General features: G+C 44.5%; 1 protein-coding gene across 2 annotated transcripts in view; it reads right to left on the bottom strand.

The window, feature by feature from the left end:
* The window catches only part of LOC128902061 (ubiquilin-1-like), a 32,130-nt gene extending 22,648 nt beyond the window's left edge, over positions 1-9,482 (bottom strand). For both annotated transcript variants that reach the window (XM_054184392.1, XM_054184393.1), the window contains exon 1: positions 9,219-9,482. In XM_054184392.1, the coding sequence (XP_054040367.1) occupies positions 9,219-9,365 (147 nt within the window). In that variant the 5' untranslated portion in view covers positions 9,366-9,482. The remainder of the gene's footprint in view (positions 1-9,218) is intronic.
* Between the last annotated feature and the right edge of the window lie 6,400 nt (positions 9,483-15,882).

Here is a 15,882-nt window from a genome sequence, read left to right as displayed (position 1 = left end):
CTAACATGCAGCTATTGTAATTAGATGGTCTGTAAAAAGAACACTACAGTAAGAAATTAATACAATAGCCTGTGTACTAGGACCACAAAAGAACTCCTACAATAATGAATGTGGATGATCCACATCTGCAAAGGATCTCTTTCCAACCAGCATAAGGCGACTATTATGAACACCGAGCCACACTTTTGTCTAACTGAAGCATATCTACATTAAAAGCCCAAGAGAGCCGCAAAAAAAAGTGTCAGGTCTCTTCATCAGCATCACTTGCATTCAGTACAACCTTGATACTTCTGAATTAAAAGGTATGAACAGAACCAGTCCTTCTGTTTGATGTTTCATCCACAACAAAAGATCATACAAAACCTAGGTTACCATCTAAGATACTTTGCAAATGAGTCTCCTGATTACTGTTAACAAAGATACCATCAATATCAGATTGGCACATCTACCTGGAATTGTGCAAAGCATTTGACACTGTCCCGCATGACATCCTGGTCTCTAAATTGAAAAGGCATGGATTTGACAGATGGACCACTCGGTGGATAAGGAACTGGCTGGATAGCCGTACTCAAAGGGTTGCGGTCAACGGCTTGATGTTCAAGTGGCGACGAGTGGCATTCCTCTGGGGTCAGTACTGGGACCAGTGCTGTTTAACATCTTTGTCGGTGACATGGACAGTGGGATTGAGTGCACCCTCAGCAAGTTTGCCGATGACACCAAGCTGCAGGGAAGGGATGCCATCCAGAGGGACCTAGAGAGGCTTGAGAGGCGGACACATGCAAACCTCATGAAGTTCAACCAGGCCAAGTGCAAGGTCCCGCACCTGGGTCACAGCAATCACGGAATCACGGAATCTTCAGAGTTGGAAGGGACCTCTAGAGATCATCTAGTTCAACTCCCCTGCTAAAGCAGGATTGCCTAAAGCACATCCCTCAGGGCTGCATCCAGGCGGGTCTTGAAAATCTCCAGAGAAGGGGACTCCACCACCTGCCTGGGCAGCCTGTTCCAGTGCTCTGTCACCCTCACTGTAAAGAAGTTTTTCCGTGTATTTGAACGGAACTTCCTATGTTCTAGCTTGTGCCCATTGCCCCTTGTCCTGTCGCTGGGAACCATTGAAAAGAGCCTGGCTCCGTCCTCCTTAAACCCACCCTTTAGGTACTTGTAAACATTAATCAGGTCCCCCCTCAACCTTCTCTTCTCCAGGCTAAAGAGTCCCAGCTCTTTCAGCCTTTCCTCATAAGGGAGGTGCTCCAGTCCCACAATCATCTTGGTTGCCCTTCGCTGGACTCGCTCCAGTAGTTCCCTGTCCCTCTTGAACTGGGGAGCCCAAAACTGGACACAATACTCCAGTTGTGGCCTCACCAGTGCAGAGTAGAGGGGGAGAATGACCTCCCTCGACCTACTGGCCACAGTCTTCCCTATGCAGCCCAGGATGCCATTGGCCTTCTTGGCGACAAGGGCACACTGCTGGCTCATGGATAATTTGCTGCCTACAATCCCAGGCACAAATACAGGCTGGGTAGAGAATGGCTTGAGAGCAACCCTGAAGAGAAGGACTTGGGGGTGTTGGTGGATGAGAAGCTCAACATGACCCGGCAATGCACGCTCGCAGCCCAGAAAGCCAACCATATTCTGGTCTGCATCAAAAGCAGGGTGGCCAGCAGTTAAAGGGAGGTGATTCTGCCCCTCTACTGTGCTCCCATGTGACCCCAGACCTGGAGTACTACGTGCAGCTCTGGAGCTCACAATGTAAAGAGGACATGGACCTGTTGGAGTGAGTCCAGAGGAGGGCCATGAAGATGATCAGAGGGCTAGAGCACCTTCTCCTAGGAAGGCAGGCTGAGAGAGTTGGGGCTGTTGAGCCTGGAGAAGAGAAGGCTTCAGGGAAGCCTTATAGCAGCCTTCCAGTACCTAAAGGGGGCCTACAGGAAAGATAGGGAGGGACTCTCTATCAGGGATTATAGTGATAGGACAAGGGGTAATGGTTTCAAACTGAAAGAGGGTAGATTTAGATTAGATATTAGGAAGAAATTCTTTATTTTTATAACCTGTTAGAGAGGGATGGAATCCACCTGTCTAGAAGAGGCAAGGGAATTTTTAGCAGCAGGCTGGCCAACTTGGTGAGGCGGGCTTTAAACTGAAAGACTCGGGGGTTGGGGGTGGTGTCCAAAATGGCAATGCTCACATCATAGCATTCAATCTGGGAATAAGCCAGGCTAACCAGAGCAGCGACAAATGTTCCTTAGCTGACTCCCAAGAAGCCAGCCACCTCAAGGGTATGAATGGCTGTGGTGGATCCTCTTGCTCCCCCTACAGGGAAACCTGCATGCTTGATTACCTCTCTCAAATGCCTGAACACCACCACACACAGCATGGGGAATAAACAGGAAGAGCTGGAGATCTGTGTGCGGTCGCAGGGCGACGATCTCATTGCAATTACAGAGACATGGTGGGATAGCTCGCATGACTGGAATGCTGTCATGGATGGCTACGTACTTTTTAGGAAAGACAGGCCAGCAGGGTATGGTAGTGGAATTGCTCTCTACATGAGAGAGCAACTGGAATGTACCAAGCTCTGCCTAGGGGTGGATGAAGAACGTGTTGAGAGCTTATGGGTAAGAATTAAGGGGCAGGCTAGTATGGGTGACACTGTTGTGGGTGTTTACTACAGACCACCAGATCAGTAAGAGGAAGTTGACGAGGCCTTCTACAGACAGCTGGAAATAGCCTCATGATCACAGGCCCTGGTTCTCATGGGGGACTTCAACTACCCTGACATTTGCTGGAAAGACAACACAGCCAGGCACGCACAGTCCAGGAGGTTTCCGCAGATCACTGACAATAACTTTTTGACACAAGTGGTGGAGGAGCCAATGAGGAAAGGCGTGCTACCGGACCTTGTGCTGACAAACAAAGGACTAGTTGGGGATGTGAAGGTTGGGGTAGCCTTGGCTGCAGTGACCGTGAGATGGTGGAATTCATGATCCCGTGTGGCCTCTTCAAAGACCTACTTTGAGGAATCCCATGGGTTTGGAGAGATGGTTAATATTCAAGCACCACTTCCTCCAAGCTCAAGACCAGTGCATCCCTAGGAGTAAGAAATCAGGCAAAGGAGGCAGGAAACCTGCATGGATGAACAGGAAGCTTCTGGAAAAACTCAGATGGAAGAAGGAAGTTTATAGAATGTGGAAAAAAAGGGACTGGACACTTGGGAGAAGTATAGGAGCGCTGTCAGAGTATGCAGGGATGCAATGAGGAAGGCTAAGGCCGACTTGGAATTAAACCTGGCAAGGGATGTCAAGGACAACAAGAAGGGTTTCTTCAAGTACATCAGCAGCAAAAGGAGGACTAGGGAAAATGTGGGCTCACTGTTGAATGAGGTAGGTGCCCTGGTGATGGAGGATGCAGAGAAGACGGAGTTACTGAATGCCTTTTCTTTGCTTCAGTCTTTACTCCTAAGGCTGGCCCCCAGGAACCCCAGACCCTGGAAGTAAGAGAAAAAGTCTAGAGAAAGGAAGACTATCCTTTGGTGGAGGAGAATTGAGTTAGAGATCATTTTAGGCAAACCTGACACCCACAAATCCATGGGCCCTGATGGGACGCGCTCACGAGTGCTGAGGGAGCTAGCAGATGTTATTGCAAAGCCACTCTCCATCATCTTTGAAAACTCATGGAGAACAGGAGAGGTGCCTGGGGACAACAAAAAAAGTTTTTATAAATACATCAACAAAAAGAGAGCCAGGGAGAATCTCCATCCCTTACTGGATGCTGGGGGGATGGCGGGGGGGAAAGTTGCAACCAAGGACGAGGAGAAGGCTGAGATACTTAATGCCTTCTTTGCCTCCATCTTCAATAGTCAGACCAGCTATCCCCAGGGGGTTCAGCCTCCTGAGCTGGAAGATAAGGATGGAGAGCAGAACAACCCACCCATAATCCAGGAGGAAGTAGTCAGTGATCTGCTTCTGCACCTAGACACACATAAGTCTATGGGGCCGGATGGGATTCACCCAAGAGTACTCAGGGAGCTGGCGGGAGAGCTCACCAAGCCTCTCTCCATCATTGATCAACAATCCTGGTCAACAGGAGAGGTACCAGATGACTGGAGGGTGGCTAATGTGACGCCCATCTACAAGAAGGGTCGGAAGGAGGATCCGGGGAACTACAAGCCTGTCAGCCTGACCTCGGTACCAGGAAAGATCATGGAGAGGATCATCTTGAGTGAGCTCTCAGGGCAAGTGCAGGGCAGCCAAGGGATCAGGGCCAGCCAGCATGGGTTTAGGAAAGGGAGGTCCTGCTTAACCAACCTGATCTCTTTCTATGACCATGTGACCCGCCTTCTGGATGCAGGGAAGGCTGTGGACATTGTCTATCTGGACTTTGGTAAGGCCTTTGACACCGTCCCCCACAGCATTCTCCTGGAGAAGCTGGCGAATCATGGCATAGACAAGTGTACTCTTCACTGGGTTCAAAACCATCTGGATGGCCGTGCCCAGAGAGTTGTGATTAATGGGGTGAAATCCTCTTGGCGGCCGGTCACCAGTGGTGTCCCTCAGGGCTCAGTCTTGGGGACACTTTTGTTTAATATCTTTATCAATGATCTGAATGAGGGGATTGAGTGCACCCTCAGTAACTTTGCAGGTGACACCAAGCTAGGTGGGAGTGTTGATCTGCTTGAGGGTAGGGAGACTCTACAGAGGGACCTGGACAGGCTGGATCGATGGGCCAAGGCCAACTGTATGAGGTTTAATAAGGCCAAGTGCCGGGTCCTGCATTTCAGTCACAACAACCCCAAGCAACACTACAGGCTTGGGGAAGAGTGGCTGGAGAGCTGCCCAGCAGAAAAGAACCTGGGGGTGCTGGTGGACGGCCAGCTTAACATGAGCCAGCAGTGTGCCCAGGTGGCCAAGAAGGCCAACAGCATTCTGGCTTGTATCAGGAATAGCGTGGCCAGCAGGAGCAGGGAAGTCATCGTGCCTCTGTACTCGGCACTGGTGAGGCCTCTCCTCGAGTACTGTGTTCAGTTCTGGGCCCCTCTGTACAAGAGGGACATCGAAGTGCTGGAGCGTGTCCAGAGGAGGGCTACCAGGCTGGTGAGGGGTCTGGAGACCAGGTCATATGAGGAGAGGCTGAGGGAGCTGGGCATGTTTAGCTTGGAGAAGAGGAGGCTGAGGGGAGACCTCATTGCCTTCTACAACTACCTGAAAGGAGGTTGGAGAGGTGGGTGTTGGCCTCTTCTCCCAGGTGAATAATGACAGGACCAGAGGAAATGGTCTGAAGTTGCGGCGGGGGAGGTTTAGATTAGACATTAGGAAGAATTACTTTACTGAAAGAGTGGTCAGGCACTGGAACAGCCTGCCCAGGGAGGTGGTTGAGTCACCATCCCTAGAGGTATTTAAGAAGCGTCTAGATGTGGCACTTCAGGGCATGCTCTAGTGGCAGAGATTGTAGGGGGGTTTTTTTTGTGTGTGTATGGTTGGACTTGATGATCTCAAAGGTCCTTTCCAACCATGAAGATTCTATGATTCTATGACTGGAGGAAAGCTAACGTCACTCCAGTCTTCAAAAAGGGCAAGAAGAACCACCCAGGAAACTACAGGCTCACCTCCATCCCTGGAAAGGTGATGGAACAGCTCATTCTGGATGTAATCTCTATGTGAGCAGTGAAGACAACTAGTTCAATTTTCTTTACTCTAAACAGAACTTTAAGTGGCAATCATGATCTCAGTGTCTCAAATTTAACGTATGCAATTGACAGCAAATGAAGAAAGGGAAAGGAGACAAAAATGGGAATTCATACATATTAAGGCAGATGTAAGAAAAGAAACTATGGAGTAGTTAAGTCTTCAGTTTGTACAAATGAACTAAATAACTAGATAACGCTATCAGTAAATTAGAGATAATGCTTTATAATAGTTTGGCACTTAGGAAAACCAGAAGCAGGTAAAGGTCAAAGTCTTGCCAGCTGGCTGGGAATGATGAAAATTTCCATCTAATTCTCCTACTGCACTAACTCTTCCCTTTTTATTAATATGTAGATACTACAAACAACGGTTTCAACCAATTTGTTTTGCTGTTCAAAAATTCAAGCTTGACTTCATTGCAATAGTACTAGCCATTACAATACCACAAATGTTCAGTTTTACCGAAACATAAAAAAGGGCTTGAAATTGTAGAAAAGTAATGTTTCTCCCCACCTAGCGCCTAACGTTCACAGAAACTAGTTGATTGTACTGCTCTAGTAACTGAATACAGCAACAATAATGTAAAAAGTGATATCAATTTTTGACATAATAGTTAGGGGCATCGGTGAGAAGAAAACACGGGGGCATTAAGACAGAAACACACAATTATCATGTAGATGGACAGAGGCCTAGTTTCCCTAAGAAAAAAAAAAAGCATTAACTAAAGTGAATTAATTCAAGGTCACAGCCTCCTTAAAAGCATAAAAACTTGTTAATTTGACATGAATTAGAGCAGATCTGATGCTAGTCTTGAAGTGCCTTGCCTGCATTATAATTTCACCTTAAGTTAACTACTTTCTATTAAGAACTCCCCCTTCCAGCTTTTTTTTTTGGGGGGGGGGGGGGGAAGGTGTTTGTTGGTTTTCTTAAGGACAGGAACAGTATAGGATTTTTTTACCCTGAGAATGTTTTAGCAGCACTCTACCACTTCTTGTTAACACACTCAAAGATTTCCATACCAAATATCCTCAAATTTACATGATCTTAACGTGCTGCAGCAGTTCATGAAGAACTGCAGCCTGTGGAAAGGACTCACATTGGAGAAGTTTGTGAAGGACTGTCTCCTGTGGGTGGGACCCCATGCCGGAGCAGGGGAAGAGCGTGAAGAGGAAGGAGTGGCAGAGATGTGTGATGAACTGACCACGACCCCCATTCCCTGTCCCCCTGCACCACTCGGGGGGAGGAGGTAGAGAAAATTGGGAGTGAAGTTGAGCCCAGGAAGAAGGGAAGGACGGAGGGGAAGGTGTTTTAAGATTTAGATTTTTATTTCTCATTATCCTACTTTGATTTGATTGGTAATAAATTAAATTAATTAGCCCAAGTCAAGTATTTTCTGCCTGTGATGGTAATTGCTGAGTGATCTCCCTGTCCTTATCTTGACCCATGAGCCTTTTGTCATATTTTCTCTCTTCCCCTGTCCAGTTGAGGAGGGAGAGTGACAGAGAGGCTTTGGTGGGCACCTGGTATCCAGCCAGGGTCAACCCACCACAACAGACTACGTGAAAAAAGTAAAATTGCTTTTAATGGAACCGGTTTCAACACCTCATCACTCAAATAATTCAAGTCATTCACTAAGAAGGACAGGGACACAGGAGTAGCCTGTAACATGACTCCTCACCCTCTCTGTGTATATAAATTTTACCAAAACACACTGTTAAGTCAAGCCCACAGAACCCACAAAATAAAACAAAGGAAAAAAAATGAAAGACAAACAGAGCTGAGCTAAAGTCTCCTGTGTATTGGGATTTCAAATCAGCAGGCTTATAGGTATTAATCTTTACCTACCATGAATAGAAGTCTTTGTACATAACAATGTGTGGGCCTGCAAGTTCAGTATCATACCAAGTCAAGAATGCAAATATTTGGTCTTTGTCCTAGTACTGAGCCAAGCTGTGCTCAACATAATCAAATAAGTTCAGTAGAAAATAAAGACAGATGGGTGACATTTACAATCAGCTGACCTCCCAGGGCAGTTTGGTACTTGAGGGTTATTTTCCGTTCTAACTTACATACTGCCTGTTCTTAGAGGGACAACATAGGATCAGCAATAACAAAGCCTGTGTCACTGAACAACATAGGCTTTACATTTCTAACATAGGAAAATCTTCCTCAACTTCGAATGGTTGCAAACCTGAGTTACATCAACGGAGCAACATAAAATACACTTTGTATAGCCCTAAATTTAGCCCAAATAACCCAAAATATTTATCTAAAAGTTTTAGGGTTTTGGTTCAGCTGTATCCTGAAGTGACTGTAAACAACAGCAAGTCACTAGTCAATAAGTCATAATATTAGCTACAGGAACACACAGCAAAATAAAAAAGCTATTCAGTTATACGAGTTTTACAACTAGGTGGCGCAAGAGTCTGTAAAATGTATAGCCCTGGCTAGAAGATCACTCAGAGCTTTTTAACTCAGTTTTGCATTTCCCCTCTGAAAACACGTGTCTTCTGACTCATCAGCCACTAATGATTTAAAGCTCCATTTCTATACATCACTTGCACTCTTACACACGTAACCATTTTTTTGGTGAGGTTTGCAGTTACCAACTGCACAAAAAAATAACATGCATACATTGAATTTCAGGGAAGTTTTATAGAAAATGAAATAAGCTCTGAATCTCCTTCAGGGAACTTCACTTTTTCAAGTATTTTAGCACAGCAATAGCTACATCCTTTACAAATAGGAGAGACTGGCTTTATAAATATATGCCTTATACTTTGACCACACCTTTCCTATGATTTGTAGCCTCCTAATCTAAACAAATTCAGTCCTGGTAAATACTCACATGGAAGGCCTCCAAAACACTGAAACAGTGTCAATGATTCAGTAGGTGCCACTGTTTCTCTTGGATCAAAGGCACAATGAGATACTAACTTTCATAAAAACTTAGAACAAAGACCCTAACAATTCAGAGTTATCAGACACTAGTACACTGAAGTACAGCAGAAGCTGTGCTTTATTTGTAGTGGAAGTTTTATACAGTCTAAAGACGTGGCTCTTCTAAAATTAAGAGATCTTTGCCATAGCCTACTCTGTTTCTAAAGCCAATTTTAGATCAAGATAATTATTGTCACTGCCACGTAGGTGATTACATGTTTTCTGCAGTTGTACTAGTTAGCCAGCGAGCCTCCTACTGCCAGACTGAATCAGCTCAGCAGGGCAACTCAGAATTACGAAACGAGCTACGTCTACCTCCCTCCCGGGCCTGCTCTCAGCATCGCAACAGGGAGGAGCCATGGAGGAGACGACGCAGAAGGTTTCTTCACCACTCCCGATAGCCTCAGTTAGCAGCAGCCCTCCACAAGGCCGGGCCAGCCCCGATACTCACCCAACAGCGCCGAGAACAGCTCAGATAAGCAGAAGCTGTTTTGTCATCGCGAACGTCCCTCACCCTTCAGCGTGGGAGGCGGTAAGCCACAGGCCAGGGCTCTTCCCCCTAGCTGCGTCCCCCACCTACCGCCCCCAACCCCTCACCTGCTGGATGCTGCTGGTTTCGGGCACAGCGAACTCTTCCTTCTCCTTGGGAGTCTTCACTGTGATTTTGATGATCCGAGGCTGGGCAGCAGCGGAGGACTCGGAGGAGCTGTGGGCCCCCGCGGAGCTCTCTGCGCTCTCTGACATGGCGGGTGGGGCCTGACTCGCTCCAACCGCACAGTTCTAAGAGAGTCCTCAGCGCTGCAGCCTCGCTCCCAAAGCGGCGGACAGAAGCAACCCAGCCCACCCACGGCGCGCACTGATGACGCCCTGAACCGGGGAAGTTACTAGAAAGGGGGAGCTGTCTCCCTAGGCGTGGGTTCGCCTTCGGCGCGCTTGCGCACTAGGGGCGGTCGTTTGAAGATTTTAAATCTTAAAAAGAAACAGTGACAAATAGTTCCTTAAGCTACCATATGGAAGTTTTTAATTTATTTTCGGATATAGTCAGGTGGCTTCAGTACTCTGAAGTTTCAAGTAAATACATTAAAAATATTATTATGAGTTTTACAATATTAAAGTGTAGATGTCCTACATATACTTACACTATTACTTGCATATAATATAATGCACAATGATATTGTATGAAGTAACAAAGCCGTGCCATAACCTGTATGACTTTCATCTTAAAAAGAGAGGGAGAAAAGTTATATACAGCTTCTGAACCAATGTAAAGAGAGATCATAAAATTGCCTTTTGCTTCTAGGTTACTTGTTTAGCATCAGCTTAAGAGTAAAACTTAATATCTCAAATAACAACCTTTTACTACTTTAAAAATAAAATTACCATCATTCCATAGCTGGGAATCAGACTTTCCTCAAACTTGGACAAAAAAAGGCACAAACCCTCCCTCCATACCACCACCACCACCCCCTTAATCCATAATTAAATTTAGTATCACCAAATTAGGTCCTTTCCCAAAACATTAGTGATTTTCCTATCCATTAGATAGGAAATTCCAGATTCCTATCCCTGTTTTAGTATCAAATATATGGATGGCTTTGAATTCTAGAGTCGAATGTCCTTTCTTCCTTATCCTTATGTTATCCTGGAATTACCTTTTCCTACAATAGTCTGATTCATCAAGTGATTTGTTGGCTTGGTCTACTATTGGGATAATTTCTCAGAAACTATTTAAATTGGTTACTGAACCAATTCAAAGTCTGTTAAAAGGTTTTAAAACTGGAATAGCAAAAAATGGATAAAGCCTATCCCAAGTTCTGTCTTTCCTAGAGCTTCAATTTGTTACAGTAAAAATTATTTCAGGCATATTTAACCACTGAGCCTTTCTTTGGTCATGCTGTTTCCTTTTCCACACATTAGAACTTTACCCTACAAAGTTTTGAATTCTGATCCAGCAGAGCACTTTGACACATGTTAGTGATACGTTGTCCTATTGACTGGCAGAATGAGGGCCATTATGAAATATCATTTTGCACTGAAATCAATTAGTGATTTCAAGCAGAAATCAAACAGATCAAAGGACAAGATGTTCCTCGTCCATGGCTCTTAGTTTATATGCTAGCTTATGCTGACTATATCATTTTATATTGATGTATGGTATTATTACTTGGAGTACAGTTTGTACTGAAATAGCACAAATGCTACCTTCTTTAACTTAGTGGAGATTTACAACTTTTCATGTTTACAAGTCAGATGAAAGAATTAATCATCTGTGTTATTTACTGAGAATACCTGAGGAACAAAGAATATAAATTCATATAAAAGAATAACTTGCAAATCCTAAAAAGCCCTTAATTAAGCAAAGAGGAAGTTTTAACGGTAGTTTAATCATCTTAATTCTGGTACAGATAAAATGGAAAAGGGAGTTTATTTGCCTATGCTGAAAGTGTCAAGGTAGAAAATACCCTGAAACATGACAACATGCTTGTGTGTTCAAATTGAGATAGTTCAGAATACAGCTTATACACAATGCATAGAAAATGAAAATGATCCAGCAAAGGATTTTGAGTTCTTACTCCTCCATAGGCTGTTTTTATTTTGAACAAGATCTTTTCACTTTTCATTTCTTTATTCTTGGTTTTACTTTTTTTCCCCCCACTTCCTTCCTTCTGTGCTTTTATTTCCTCTTTCTATAATCATCTATTATGATAGACGAGGACAATCCTGGTTATACATACAAATTGGGGGAGGAGAGGCCAGAGAGCAGCCCCACAGAGAGAGATCTGGGGGGTTGGGTTGATGGCAAGTTGAATACAAGTCAAGAGTGTGCCCTGGCAGTCAAAAGGGTCAACTGTGTCCTGGGATGCATCAAGCACAGCATAGCTAGCCATTCAAGGGAGGTGACTGTCCCACTTTACACCGCACTGGTGTGACCCCACCTCAAGTACTGTGTGTAGTTTTGTGTGCCTCAATATAAGACAGACATCAAGCCTGTATGTCCAAGATGGTGAAAGGTCTCAAGGGCAAGACTTACGAGGAGTGGCTTAGGTCACTTGGTTTGTTCAGCTTGGAGAAGAGAAGGCTTAGGGGTGACCTCATCACAGTCTACAACTTCCTCAAGGGTGCCAGTGGAGGGGAAGGTGCTGATCTCTCTCTAGTGACCAGCAATAGGACACGAGGAAATGGAATGAAGCTGCATCAGGGGAAGTTCAGATTGGACATTAGGAAAAGGTTCTTCATAGAGAGAGTGGTATAACAGGCTCCTGTGGAGGTGCAACCCCACCCCCCTTTGGTCACTCAGTACTTGGTGTGATTCCCCATCCCTGGCTCACATACCAACCTAGGAGATTTCAGGCATGAAAGGACTAGAGAGCATTAAGGCACTCCCTTAATGCACCTGGGTCCTGCTTCCCCTATCACTTGAGACTATCACTCCCTGACAACCTAGTACATCTGCACCTGGATCATAGCCCAAAGGGAGATGATACCAGAACTTGCAGATCTAGCAAGTTCTGGACTTGCACAACTGGTGGAAAGTACAGGAATATTCCATCATCCCAGTTGGGCTGGAGTGGAAGAATACCTGACAAAAGTCAATTATCTTGGATCCTATACATAGTGATTCTAGCAAGATCCTTTGAGCTCTCCTAGATCATAGCAGGCTGTGGTCAGCAACTCCCCTGAGTTGGGATGCCACTCAGGCAAACACCTTGAGGACTGGAAGGCCAGGGCAAGTCAACTCCCTTCAAGTCCCAGTTATCACCTGCTGAGGAATGCTGATGCATTGTGAGTATTTACTCTAAACTCAAAGTAGGAAATTTTAACTTAAAATTTTAATTTAAATAGGCTAGCCTCTTTTTCATCCACCTCTCTATATGCACATTAGTTCTTACCAGTGTGGATGTTCTTCTCATAGAATGGTCAGAGTTAGAAGGGACCTTAAAGATCATCTAGTTCCAACCCCCCTGCCATGGGCAGGGACACCTCCCACTAGACCAGGCTGCTCAAAGCAATGGCAATTTTACAAACATATTTAGTGTGCCTGGTCTCATAGACAACTTCACGCAAGATGAGAAATGTTAAAGGATAACTACAGGTAACAAGTATAAAGATACCAGTAAATTTACTTATATATTATATATTCAATCTTTGACACCAAGCTCTGAATTATAAAAACTATGAATAGTGTTACAACAAAAGAAAGTTATCACAGAGTTACATATATAATACTTTCTAAATATTAGCTTAGCCGGGCCTATTCATTGTATGACAAAAGACTTGCTTAGGTGTATATTACATTTCCAACAGTTCAAAGCACAGCTTTGAACTGAACAGCTTCCTTGAGGGTCTGAACAGAGATTATAGTAAAATCAATCCAGAAGAAATCAAGTCACTAGTAAAGGAAAGTCTACTTCAACTGCTCAGTCATGTTTTAAGCACAATGATTATTGGAATTAATCAGTTGCATTTTAATATCATTCTTTGGCATGTTCTATGAAGCAAAAAATATTTCAATATCACAAGTCTTTTCTGTTAAAAAAAACCACAAAACACTAAGTGATTTAAATACCTCTTCCAGTAAAAGAAGAATACAAACTTTTTTTAAAAATGCTCATTTAGGATTATCATGCTTTTGATTCGTGATATCTTCTAATCAGGTGCTGTCTTCTAATCATTAAAGAAGTTTCATTAGGCAGCTTTCTTCACTTTAAAGTGACTCCCATGCCTGGTTGCATTCATGAGATGTACAGTTATCCATTCCACTGTAATTGGTAAGCTGGTATCTCCTTTTTTAAGTATGTTGTGAACATCTGTCATGGTTTGGGCCGAGTTGGCCAATGACAAGACAACAGATGCTCTCCCCTACCTTTCTCCAAGGAGAGGAAAAAGAGAGATAAAGAGAGTTATGAGTTTAGAAAAAAACTAAACTCCTTTAATGAAATATTAATAAAAAAATAAGAAGGAAATAATGAAAGAGATACAATATATACAAATATACACAAAACCATATCAAGCTCCCAGGGAGATGTCACCAGCAGGCACTGGGAAAGTTCCAGACTGGACTCAGTGATAAGTGGGAACTGGATTCCAGAACACACTGATGGAGATCAAACGCAGATGAACTGACAGGGTCCTCCTTGGCCATCAGTCATCAAAGAAAGCAAGCCATTGAAGAAAACCCATTGGAGAAGAGCCCACCTGACCCCTTTGATCCCTCAGCTTTTATACTAAGCATGGGGCAGATAGAATATCCTATTGGTCAGTTTTGGGTCACCTGACCTGTCCCCTCCTCCCCACAGGTACAACCCCTCCACAGGGTAAACAACCAAGTCAGCTGACCCTGGTTGCCACAGCAACAAGTATAAGCAAGAGCCTCTCTCACTGAACAGAAAGTTGGCTCTGCTCCACCCCAAACCAGGACATTCCACATCTTATTCCATATGAATTGCATCATGCTCAGATCTCTAATACTTCTTATCCATCAAATATATACATGTACAGATATACATATATATACACACAGATCACTCATTCATGATTTATCTTCACACAGAAAAGTTTGCTAAGTCCATTTAGTTCATAATTGCAGTGTCTCATCTATTGTAGCAGACCCAGGATTGAGTATTCTCAGCAAGGGTTAAATTTCCTTGAGGTACACATTGAACTTCCCCATTCTCCAGCATTACCCACCAAGTACATCCAGGTCCCTGAGCAAACACAGTCTCACAAATGGGTTTGCCTTTGCCTGAGGCAGGAAAAACCCAAACAGGTTTCCCTAACATATTGCTTTCATGCACCACAGGGACTTTATCCCCTTCTACTGTATGTAAAAGGTCTGATTGAGCAGGACCAGCTCAATTGATGGATCCCCTGGTGTTAACTAACCAGGTAGCTTGTGCTAAATGCTGGTCCCAATTTTTAAAGGTTCCACCATCCATTGCTTTCAGGGTAGTTTTTAACAATCCATTGTATCACTCAATTTTCCCAGAAGCTGGTGCATGACAGGGGATATGATAGACCCACTCAATGCCATGTTCTTTTGCCCAATTACTTACAAGACTGTTTTTGAAATGAGTCCCATTGTCTGACTCAATTCTCTCTGGAGTACCATGTCGCCACAAGAATTGCTTTTCAAGGCCCAGGATGGTATTCTGTAGATCACTTCTACAATTCCTGGACTATTGGGGTTTCCTATTCGAGCTCTCTGTGCGATTAAGGCAACCCACTTACTCCAGGTAGCATCGGTGGCATGATGAGCAGAAGGAACTTCACCCTTGAACATCCAGCCCAGCACTGGTAATCAGGGTGCCAGGAGGAGCTGGGCTTCAGTACCAAGTACCTCTGAAGCAGCTCTAACTCCTTCATAGGCTGCCAAGGTCTCTTTCTCAGTTGGGGCATAGTTAGCCTCAGAGCCTTTGTATCCCCAACTCCAGAATCCCAGGGGTCAACCTCGAGTCTTCCCTGGTGCTTTCTGCCAGAGGCTCCAGGTAGGGCCATTGTCCCCAGCTGCAGTGTAGAGCACATTTTTAATGTCCTGTCCTGTTCAGGCCGCTCCAAGGGCTAAAAGGCACAATCTCTTGTTTAATTTGCTCAAAGGCCTGTCGTTGCTCAGGACCCCACGTAAACTCATTTTTCTTTCAAGTCACTTCATAGAGAGGTTTCACAATCTGACTATAACCTGGAATATGCAGTCTCCAGAAACCCACAACGCCTAAGAAGGCTTGTGTTTCCTTTTTGTTAGTAGGTGGGGACATAGCTGTTATTTTGTTAATCACATCCATTGGGATCTGGCGACAATCATCTTGCCACTTAATTCCTAAGAACTGGATGCCTCATGCAGGTCCCTTGACCTTACCTCTTTTGACAGCAACACCTGCTTTCAAAAGAATCTTGATTATTTTCTTACCTTTCTTGAAAACTTCTTGTGCTGCATTACCCCATACAATGATGTATGAGGTGTTCTGGAGCTCCACCCTTCTCCAGTGCAGTCTGGATCAGTCCATGGCAAATAGTAGGGCTGTGGTTCCACCCCTGGGGCAGTCCATTCCAGGTGCACTGGATGCCCCTCCAGGTGAAAGCAAACTGTGGCCTGCACTCTGCTGTTAAAGGAATAGAGGAAAAGGCATTAGCAATGTCAGTTGTAGCATAGCATTTGGCTGCCTTTGACTCCAGTTCATACTGGAGTTCTAGCATGTCTGGCACAGCAGCACTCAGTGGTGGTGTGACCTCATTCAGGCCACAAATAGTCTACTGTTAGCTGCCA

Source organism: Rissa tridactyla, chromosome W (genome assembly GCF_028500815.1).
Source record: "Rissa tridactyla isolate bRisTri1 chromosome W, bRisTri1.patW.cur.20221130, whole genome shotgun sequence".
Taxonomy (NCBI): Eukaryota; Metazoa; Chordata; class Aves; order Charadriiformes; family Laridae; genus Rissa; species Rissa tridactyla.
This window is presented reverse-complemented; position numbering and strand designations above follow the sequence as displayed.